Genomic DNA, 10573 nt, shown 5'->3' on the forward strand with positions numbered 1-10573 from the left:
GATGTAGACTATATGTAACATATATTTTTATGGTGTATATCTTATAGTGTATATTGGTGTTTATTATGTAAAATTCAGTGTATACATAAATACATAATTTTAGTCTTTAACACGGGGTGCTCCTTTTGGTCTTTAGGTTTTTGTGTAAAGAGCCATGGACTGCAGTGTAAGGGCATCTGGTTCTTGACCCACCTTTCTGTATGACCTTGGACAAGCCTCTCAGCCTCTTTATCTAAATATCTTGATGGATGAAATAAGGGGCTTTAACTTTGCTCTGTGACCAGTACACAGATGGATATATTTAACTGACATGAAAGTTTCACATGACATTACTGGTCGTTACTATACGTGTCATTTTCTGATATTTAAATTCTATTTTTTAAAAACACCAGTTGTGGGATGCCTGGGTGGCTCAGTCAGTTAAGCATCATCCGACTTTGGCCCAGGTCACAATCTCCCAGTTTCCTGAGTTCCAGCCCCCTGTCAGGCTCTGTGCTGACAGCTCAGAGCCTGGAGCCTGCTTCATATTCTGTGTCTTCCTCTCTTTCTGCCCCTGTCCTACTCATGCTCTCTCTCTCTGTCTCTCAAAAATAAATAAACATTAAAAAAAAATTAAAAACACCAGTTATGATCCACTAAGGGTATTCCACAACCCGCTAATGATCTCACTCACAAACAAGTGCATAGGGGATTCCAGGCTGTTTCTATTTTAGGATTCTATGCTTGCATTTTACAACAGGTGTTTTAGAATGTAGAATGGTTAAGGAATAAAGCAAAGATGTTGCTCTAACTGTACTTTGTATAAACATGTTGCCTGGTATATTGAACCTCATAGTAGTGACCTGAACATTTACACCATGTTTACTATGCACAACACAGGAATAACTCTTTGTTCATTCCGGAGTCATAATCTAATGGCCGTGTAGTCTGTTCAAGTTTTCAAGAGAGGAAAGTTCTAGGCCTCATGTCATCTGTGTGGCCTTGGACGAGTCTTTTCTGTTCCAACACATCTGAGGCTCAGGATATACCTCTTAACAGCTGAGGGTCACTGGCAAATTTTGGAACAGGAAAAATCAGAACGTATGTGTGCAGCACATAAAGAAAAGCTTTTTGTGTTATTCTCTTGTGTGTAAATCTCAATTACTATCTTTGGTACATAATGCATCTCCATACCCTTCCCTCTCTACCCAAGTCCAGGTAATGCATACATAACTTTGGTCCTATTTCCGGTCTTGCATTGGGGTATCAAATTCATCATCACTTAAGCAAAAGGGCTTTCCTGAATTCCTAAGTTAGGTTAGGGGCTCTAGCCCTAACCTTGCATAAGTACCCTTACAATAACTTCTGACACCAATGACCCAGAGTTAGGCCAAACTTCGTAGGTTGAGCACAGTCTCCCACAAGACTGCCTTCAGACAGCAGACAAAAGTTGGGGGGCGGGGGTTGTGTCTCCAGATCACTCTCTTATGACCAGCTTGCTGCTAGTTTGGGGGTTCCCACTACCACCTCACATTCAATAATTGGCTATAAGGACTGAACTCAGGAACATGGTATACTTAATTTTTAAAAATTTTATTTATTTAATCTCTACACCCAACATGGGGCTGGAACTCACAAGCGGAAGATCAAGAGTCCTATGCACCCCTGACTGAGCCAGTAAGGCACCCCATTATGATTACAGTTTTATTATAGCAGAAAGAAAGAAGAAAGAAAGAAAGAAAGAAAGAAAGAAAGAAAGAAAGAAAGAAAGAAAGAAAGAAAGAAAGAAAAAAGAATGAGAGAAAGAAAAATAAAGGAAAAGAAAGAAAAAAAAAAGAAGAAAAAGAAAAAGAAAGAAAGAAAGAAAAAAATACAAACAAACCAGCCAAAGGGAAAGACGCACAGGGAGAGGTCTGGGAGAGTCCCACAGATGAAGCTTCTGTTGTCCCCTCCCTATGGAGTCAGAACACCTCACTCTCCTAGCACATGGCACATTGGTGTAGAATTACACAGTGTATTGTCAACATGGGAGGCTCACCTGCTTCTGGGTCCTGAGTATTTATTTGGGTTTCATTATGTAGACCATTTCAATCTTCAGCTCGCCTCTGCTCCAACCCCCTGACCTTCCCAGAGGTAGGGGTGGTATTACCTGGATCAAAGCCTCAACCCTCTAACCACATGGTTGGTCTTCCTGGCCTGGCTAGCCCCCATCAGAGTGGACTCCTTAGCATAAACTGCCAGGGCTCACCTTGAGTAAGAGACATCGCTGTCACTCCCAGGGTTCAAGAGGCCCTCTTTCTATGACTGCGGACAGAGGCAGCCACATTCTTATGACACAACCCTGAAGGTCCCTTCTCTCTTCTACCCCTCTCAATTTATAGTTATTTAATGTCTTCCTAACCAAGGTTTTGTGTCTTTAAACTACTACATATAATGTTTCCAGTGATTGTAAGACAACTCATGTTTTCAATTTTCTTTCACCTTTTTTTAGATCAATTCCTTTTTCTTTGAAAATTTTTATCACACAAAATAATGTTCTGAATATACACTATTTAGTTTTGTAAGTTTCTTCCAGTATGTTTACATAGTATATAAACATTAGGCAAATAATAGTGGGCCATTTCACTATGCTCAAAGTTTAAATTTTCATTCATCCCTAAAATTTTATGAACATCCCATGTATTACACTTTATTTCTAATCCTGAGCGTGTGGCTATTTAGCATCCCATGTTATTTCATTTTTTTAACTTTTTTTTTTTTAATTTACATCCAAATTAGCATACAGTGCAACAATGATTTCAGAAGTAGTTTCCTTAGTTCCCCTTACCCATTTAGCCCATCCCCCCTCCCACAACCCCTCCCACAGCCCCTCCCATAACCCTCAGTTTTCTCCCCCTCCCTGTTTTTATATTATTTTTGTTTCCCTTCCCTTATGTTCATCTGTTTTGTCTCTTAAACTCCTCATATGAGTGAAGTCATATGATTTGTCTTTCTCTAATTTCACTTAGCATAATACCCTCCAGTTCCATCCATGTAGTTGCAAATGGCAAGATTTCATTCTTTTTCGACTCCATGGTCTATACCACATCTTCTTTATCCATTCATCCATCAATGGACCTTTGGGCTCTTTCCATACTTTGGCTATTGCTGATAGTGCTGCTATAAACATCGGGGTGCCTGTGTCCCTTCGAAACAGCACACCTGTATCCCTTGGATAAATCCCTAGCAGTGCAATTGCTGGGGTCATAGGGTAATTCTATTTTTAGTTTTTTGAGGAACCTCCATAATGCCTTCCAGAGCGGCTGCACCAGCTTGCATTCCCATCTTTCATCTTTTTTATTCATTGTTTTTCCAGGAACCAGCGAAATTTTCTTCCAAGGTTATATTGTAATATTCATTCAACCCTGAATCACTAGATTATGTTGCTCGCTGTACAGCATATTGTGACAACTTGAAAAGCAAGTTCAGTTCAATTCAAACGAGTCACAGGTTGTCTATATTACACAACAGTAACACGAAGCATTTGTCACCACTCCCTTCCATCTTTGGCACAAGCAAAGAAGTCCGCTACAATCTTTTGAGTATGTGACTGACGACCACGCGCCGCCTTCGCGACGTCACGCTCAGCGGCTCTACCGGAAGTGCGAGGTCACTCGCAAAACGCTGACACCACCGCACACCCCACCCGGAGGCGCCTAGGCGACTGCGTTTAGGCCCCCTGCGCAGGCGCAGAAGCGGCTCCGGCGCTGCTCTTCAGGCACTGCCGCGGACACTCCCGAGGGCCTCGCAGGCTGGGGCCGGAAGTGCGTGCTCTCGGCCTTTCCGCGTCCCTCGCGGCGAGCGACAGGTCGCAGCGGCGCGGTCCGCTGTGAGGGTTCTCGGCCAACTGCTTCTACGCGGGGCCCGACGCCGCGGCGCTCGCTCCTGCTCCTCGGTCGAGAGAAGATGGTGGGCCGGAACAGCGCCATCGCCGCCGGTGTCTGCGGGGCTCTTTTTATCGGGTATTGCATTTACTTCGACCGCAAGAGACGAAGTGACCCCAACTTCAAGAACAGGCTTCGAGAACGTGAGTGGGTTCCCTCGGCACGGGGCCTGCAGCCTCTCCCCGCCTCCGCCTGCTTGCTCCTCGCTACCGCGCGCGGGGGTGTGGAGGGTGTCGGGGGTGCGGGGGGCGTCGGGGGTGCAGGGTGGCCGCGGGCCTCCCAGGCGGAAAAAGGCGGCGGCGCCGGCTGCGCGCTCCCGGTGCCGCTTCTGCCTCTGGGGCCCCGCATGATTGCCTCCATTTTGGAGGGACGATTTTTCCCATTTTATCTTCCCCAAACATTTGCCGTATGAATGCACTCTGGTTTGTGTTATGATGGGGGGGGGGGCCCCTCCTTTTGCAGTTCACCTGTTTAAACCTCTATTCGTAACTGGAGAGTCGTGTGATTTGTATTTTGCGAAATTGTGCTTGAAACTTGGCTCCGCAAATGCACCCGTATCGCTGCTGCATTCTTAAACCCTCTTGGTAGCTTTCCTGAAAATGCTTCCAAGATATGAGTGAATGCTATAGAAATTGCAGGGGAGTCCAAAGGGCTGCGCTTCTCCTGTGGCTCAGTCTTATTTCATACCTGCGACATCTTTTACGAGACATTTACAACGAGGGAGGTCGTGCCACCAAAACCTTTGTGATCTTTGAATTCCGAAGGCCTCCAAGAGTAAATTTGTAGCAATAAGAAATATTTTTGTAACTTTTCTGGGTTGTTCAGTCAAAACGCTTTCTAAAAATTAAAGCCCAGAATGTAGGAAGAAATGATTAGTCTATTTCACACTTACTGTTTGATTAAGCTGTAGCAGGTTGTCTCGTGTTCAGTGCCCCACGTGGCTAGTGACCTGCCCTCTTGGGGCTAGAAGATGATCTTGTACCATCTACAATATGACACCTAATTCCAGCTGTCTTCTGTTTTAGGAGGGAAGGATACAGAGAATTTATTTTATTTACAGTTAGATAGATGGGGAGGGTGCCATTTTGGATTCAGAAACTCAGTTTTCCAGGCCCAGGTTAGTTACACATCAGCTGCATAATTTGGGCTTTCCGAATCTTAATTTTCTTAGTTGGTAAAATCAGGTGATGCCACCTGCCCCTGGTGGTTCTTGTGAAGATTGAGATGTTTGAAGTGCCCACCATCATTCCTGACCCAGAGAAAGCCCCTCTGCAAAGGCTGGCTGTAAACATTCACTAGAAATTCAGATTATTTTCTTGTAGTTTCCATTTCAGTAATAGTTGGATGCATGGTGGTGATGGTATGGCTACAGAGCTCTATAAAGAGTAGTAGATTAATCCTTTCTTACTTTGGAAACACTGCAATCCTATTAGAAACCTTGAGAAAACTAATTTTTGGCCGAAGAAATCACAAAAGCCGTCCTTCTAGACAAATTGAGAGATTATTTTCATAATCCCTTTTCCATCATCTTCAATCCACAATTTTTTTTCTAGCATTAGCAATGGTCTACACTGATCTTAGTGGTCAGTTGAATTATTAGCTGAGTAACCTTGGGCAACCGACTTAAAGCTTTAGTGTCCCTCTTCTGTCAAATGTTATAATACATACGGAGTTTAGTACAGTCCCTGGCACATGGTAACTGATAGATGCTAGAGATTGTTTATGAATGTAATTATTATTTGACATTTTCTTTAGGAAGTAAAACTTATATTCAGAGTAATTCTGCAATCTGTAAGTTCCTGTTTTACGTGTATTTTTAAAAGTAGATAGTCTCTTTTAAAAATTTTTTTTTTCAACGTTTATTTATTTTTGGGACAGAGAGAGACAGAGCATGAACGGGGGAGGGGCAGAGAGAGAGGGAGACAGAGAATCGGAAACAGGCTCCAGGCTCCGAGCCATCAGCCCAGAGCCCGACGCGGGGCTCGAACTCCCGGACCGCGAGATCGTGACCTGGCTGAAGTCGGACGCTCAACCGACTGCGCCACCCAGGCGCCCCGAGATAGTCTCTTTTAACTTGTTAGGTTTACACAGTAGCACTTGGGACTAATTTCTAGTAAATACTGAGTCAAGGGCTGAATTTGCTTGCTGAATGTGTAACTCCCATGATTTTTCAGGCCCTTACCATCTTTCCCTTTATCATAGAGATAGTATTATGTACTGATAAGGTGACAATTAAATGGTCTCAAGAAACTAAAGCTAGAATCTTACCGGTAGAAATTTAAAGGAACTAATCCGTCTTAAAATTGGTAATTGTATCAGTCAGACATGCAACGACAATCACTCCTCTCCATCCTATTAAAAAAAAGCAACTATAAGATTGGATAGTAATGGAAAACAAGTTCCTCTCTACTGGGTTTCGTTATTTTTGTCATTTTTCATAAATTCTGGCTTAGCAAACTGGATGTACCTGTTTATTCCACAAACTTGCCTTGTTCATTTCTGAGGTACCTTTTATTTTTTTATGGGAATGTCTTCACGTCTGGTAGAAGGTAGAGGAGGGACAGTAGAGTTGTTCTGCAAACTGAGAAGGCACTTTGAAACTGGAAAATCAAGCAGGTGACCCCATGGGTTTACAGTTTCATTCAGCATAACTTAACGGGGTGGGGGGAGTCAGATGGTGATCCGGCTGCAGATTTTCCCCCGCAAAGTCCAGACCTTCGTCCGCAGATTGTATAGAGTGAAGAGACTAGCAGAAGAGCATTGTTGCAAGATCGAAGGGTTCGCATGCATCTCAAAGCGTTTGCATTGACCTAAATGACAGCTAACCTTTAATTATATATTGTGGCACTACGTGTGCGTCAGGAAGGAGAAAGACTATGTTCTCTCTCTCAGATTCGTGGGGGGGGCCAAGAAAAAGCCTTCCCCAGTCCTCACCTTGGGCCTTTCTGAGGCACGTGCATTAATCTCCAAGGGTCCAGGAACACACAGTCCCAGGAGAGGTCATCCAGTGAGCTTGAACAAGACGGAAGGCCAAAGATGGAGTCAGTATTGTCGCCACTCTTAACGACTTCTCGCCAGCATATAGAGGCAATACAGGGTAGTGTTTGAGTACACACGTTCTGAACTTCAGCTGCTTGCTTTTGAATTGCCCCTCCGCCAGTTATTAGTTGTGACCTTGGTAAATTTTCTCAAGTGGAAATGCTAATCATACCTGTCTTAGTGTTCCTGAGGAGTAGGTAAGCCAGTTGATACTTAGAATAGTGTCTGGCGTGTGGCATCTAAAACTTACTGAGTGCTTACCCTTCACATCTGAGTGTTCCTTTGTCTTCATGTCTGGCTCTTCTGTGCAGTCTTCCACTCCTCTTCTGGTCGTGGCAATCTCCATCCAGCACTGGTGATGTTTAGTAATTACTTGATATAGCACGGTATTCATTATTTTCTGCCTAAAGACAGACACACGGGGGACGGCTGGGTGGCTCAGCAGGGGTGGCTCGGTTGGTTAAGGGTCCCACTCTTGATTTTGGCTTCGGTCGTGATCTCACACTTCCTTGAGATCTGAGCCCTGCCTGACAAGGTGGAGCCTGCTTGGGATTCTCCCTTCCTCCCTCTTCCCCCTCCCCCGTTTGTGTGTGCGCATGTGTGTACTCTCTCTCCCTCAAAATGAATAAACATTTAAAAAAAAGAAAAATGGGCTGTCTTCACTTGATCTTAGCCAAAAGGCCAGGAAGCGATGGACTGTCTTCAAGTTTACATACAAGATCAGCTTATTTAACCTATATTGTTTTGTTGAAACTGCTAGAATTGTATTTAACTCTTAGAGTTGTAGCACTTTAGGTACACTGGGGGCTAGAGTTGGCAAGAGCTACTGGTGTGGTTAAACCCAGTTTGTAAGGGGAGATAAGAAATTTCCTGGACCACAGTAAATTAACCCATCTCCCTGCAGTTAGGCAAACAGGTCACTACCTCTTCAGTCATGCACTGATTAGACTTGGATTTATAGAACACTAAGGTTTTCAGAGGACATTTGCTTGTCTTTTATGGCTTTTGTTCCTCGTAGTAGTAAGATTAAACATGCCTTATCTTTGCAGAGTTAAGAGATTTATTTGCCAAAGATCACCCACATAATAAGCATTTGAGTCTTACCTTTCTTAGCTCTGCCACAGTCTCCATGTTACCGGTCGTTTTAATGATTAGTAATGCAGCATGGCACAACTCCTAAGCTGAGGAGCTGGTGTCGAACTATCTCGGTACCACATGCATACTGAGGTCGTTCATTACCAACTCCTCGTGTGGCACGTGATAAACCGGACACAGTTAAGAAATATTTTACATGCATTAACTCATTTAATCTTCACAAGAACGCTGTGAAGCATGTACTGTTCTAGACCAGTTTTACATGCGGAGAAAGTGGGGTACGGGTTCCTGTAACTTGTCCTGGGTCACACTAGTAGCGAGAAGAGCTGGGGTAGAAGCAAAGCTAGTGCTTCCTCTGTGCTAACACTCCTTCATGTGGAGTATATAATTAAATAGCAATTTAAAATACCGTTGGTGTCCTTTATTGATTTGGCTTAAGGGTTGACTAACTGATGATTAAGATTTTAAACATCACTTGGTTCTGAGATAGGTAGTATTGCCTTTTCATATCAAAAACAAGACAAAGAAACAAAACAACTTCCAGAGTGTAGGCAGAAGTTTTTTTCTTTTATTTTTTTTCCAGTGTTTAATTTTGAGAAAGAGACAGAGTGTGAGCATGGGAGGGGAGGGCGGGGGGAGACACAGAATCTGAAGCAGGTCCCGGGCTCTGAGCTGTAGGCACAGAGCCCCACAGGGGGCTTGAACTCATGAACTGTGAGATCATGACCTGAGCTAAAGTCAGACGCTTCACCGACTGAGCCACCCAGGCTCCCCAGCAGTGGTTTTTTTCCTTAACCAGCCAGCAGTAGTTAAGAATTTTGCAGTGCATTTCTGAACACTGTCTTCTTACCCCCTCTTTTTTCCCATTTAGGAATGTCAGATAGCTTTCAGCATGCAGTGAAGATTAAATCTGTTATATTTCAGTTATAATACGTTCTAACAGCAGTGGCTTAATTCTTGCTTGTGTTTCATGTCCTGTATAGGCGGGGGGGGGGGGCGCTTGCTCTGCTTGTGGTATTTAATTAATCAGCTCTTACAACTGTCTGTCTTGAAAATTGCTGATCTTGGTGCCCCAGAGGGAAGGAAAAAGCTCTTGCTCAGAAATGTCACATTGTCCATAGCTCATTGACCAGAACTATTTATAAGACCTTGACAAATCACAAGGAGACAGGAGAATATAGGAGAGCCCTACTCAGGGATGTTTTGCAAATAGCATATATGACTGTCACAGCAGTTTGACTTCTTTTGATTCCCATTTTAATGATGATAAAGTGAAAATATTCCATGTCTTGCAGGACGAAAGAAACAAAAGCTTGCCAAGGAGAGAGCTGGACTTTCCAAGGTAATACTTAATCTGTTTTTTTGTTTAGGTTGTATAATATACTTCATACCTCACTTGAAATGTGTATTTTGAGAAAGCTAGTTGATAACAGGCGTTGATTTTTTTATTTTAAAATACAATTTGTTGTTTCTCGGAATAGTTAAGTCAGTTCAACTGCAGATTATCCGGTCCATCATCATTTCCTCCCTGTTGGCCCTAACCGCAGACAGTTTATTACATGAGCAATATTTAAGGGGCAATAAGATGATACTCTCCAGAAAACAATTCTACCAAAAGGTTCAAACTTTCTCACTCAGCTGCTTCAGAATAATACAATACAACATTAATTATTAATTTTCCTTTGTTCAGCTTCCTTTAAAAGAACCACATGCTATTTGTTTTCAGAAGTTATATAGGATTATTCATAGCCTCTGATCCAGAATCCCACCGTGTGGCACATTTTTACCTTGATGTAATATGTACATATAGATATAAATCTTTCTACTTTTTTCTTTTCATAGATCCTGTGTTCATGATTATTTTTAATGACTACATAGGTTTCTCTGCTTGATAAAAAAATGTTCTGTGACATGTGTAAGTCAAGTCAGTAAATGTTAGTCATTGCACATATACCTCATATACCTTTTCTTTTTTATTAGAATTAGTTCCATTGCTTGGATTCCCAGGACTTGGACTACTGGATCAGTAGTGGTTCTTTTTAAAGCAAGTTGGAAAAAAAGAAAAAGAAAAGAAAAAAATACCAAGTTGGAGCAAGGAAAAATGAAATCCATAACTGTTATATTTTGTTGTTGTGATACAATTGAGTAATCCCAACATAGCTAAAAGACTGGACATGATGATAGGGAAGTGAAACTGAGAGGTGGCCCCTTTGTTCCATTACGTCCAGACTCCCTTTCTGAAATACGTAGTATGTTCATAATATTTCAGTAACCTTTTTTGTCTCGACATGAGAAAGTAGGTTAGACACATGCACCCTGTGTATTTTCAGATTCAGGTGTAATCACATTCTTGCCTGTGTTGGGCTGGTTGATGAAAGATGCCTCTACTTTCAGAAATTTAAATTTTTTGTGTGTTTGTTGGTAATGAGAATGTATAGAAGTCAGGAATCAAAAACTCCCAGTAATAGAAGTCTAGGTTTTTAAATAAAACAGGCCTTTTTTTTTTTTTTTTTTTTTTTTTTTTTTTTTTTTTTTTT

At 42.4% G+C, this 10573-nt stretch overlaps 1 protein-coding gene and 1 non-coding gene across 3 annotated transcripts in view; both read left to right on the plus strand.

Moving 5' to 3' along the window:
- Positions 1–3780: 3780 nt before the first annotated feature.
- TOMM20 (translocase of outer mitochondrial membrane 20) overlaps positions 3781–10573 on the plus strand; it is a 34557-nt gene continuing 27764 nt past the window's right edge. The window contains exons 1-2 of one of the 2 annotated variants that reach the window (XM_040464934.1): positions 3781–4045; positions 9332–9378. In XM_040464934.1, the coding sequence (XP_040320868.1) occupies positions 3925–4045; positions 9332–9378 (168 nt within the window). In that variant the 5' untranslated portion in view covers positions 3781–3924. The remainder of the gene's footprint in view (positions 4046–9331; positions 9379–10573) is intronic. The other variant, XM_040464933.1, reaches the window with a different exon arrangement.
- Positions 4466–4600, plus strand: LOC121023263 (small nucleolar RNA SNORA14). Its single transcript, XR_005787328.1, has one exon. It is a non-coding gene; the product is annotated as a small nucleolar RNA SNORA14 (small nucleolar RNA).

Source organism: Herpailurus yagouaroundi, unplaced genomic scaffold (assembly GCF_014898765.1).
Source record: "Herpailurus yagouaroundi ecotype Mexico unplaced genomic scaffold, PumYag 530, whole genome shotgun sequence".
NCBI lineage: Eukaryota > Metazoa > Chordata > Mammalia > Carnivora > Felidae > Herpailurus > Herpailurus yagouaroundi.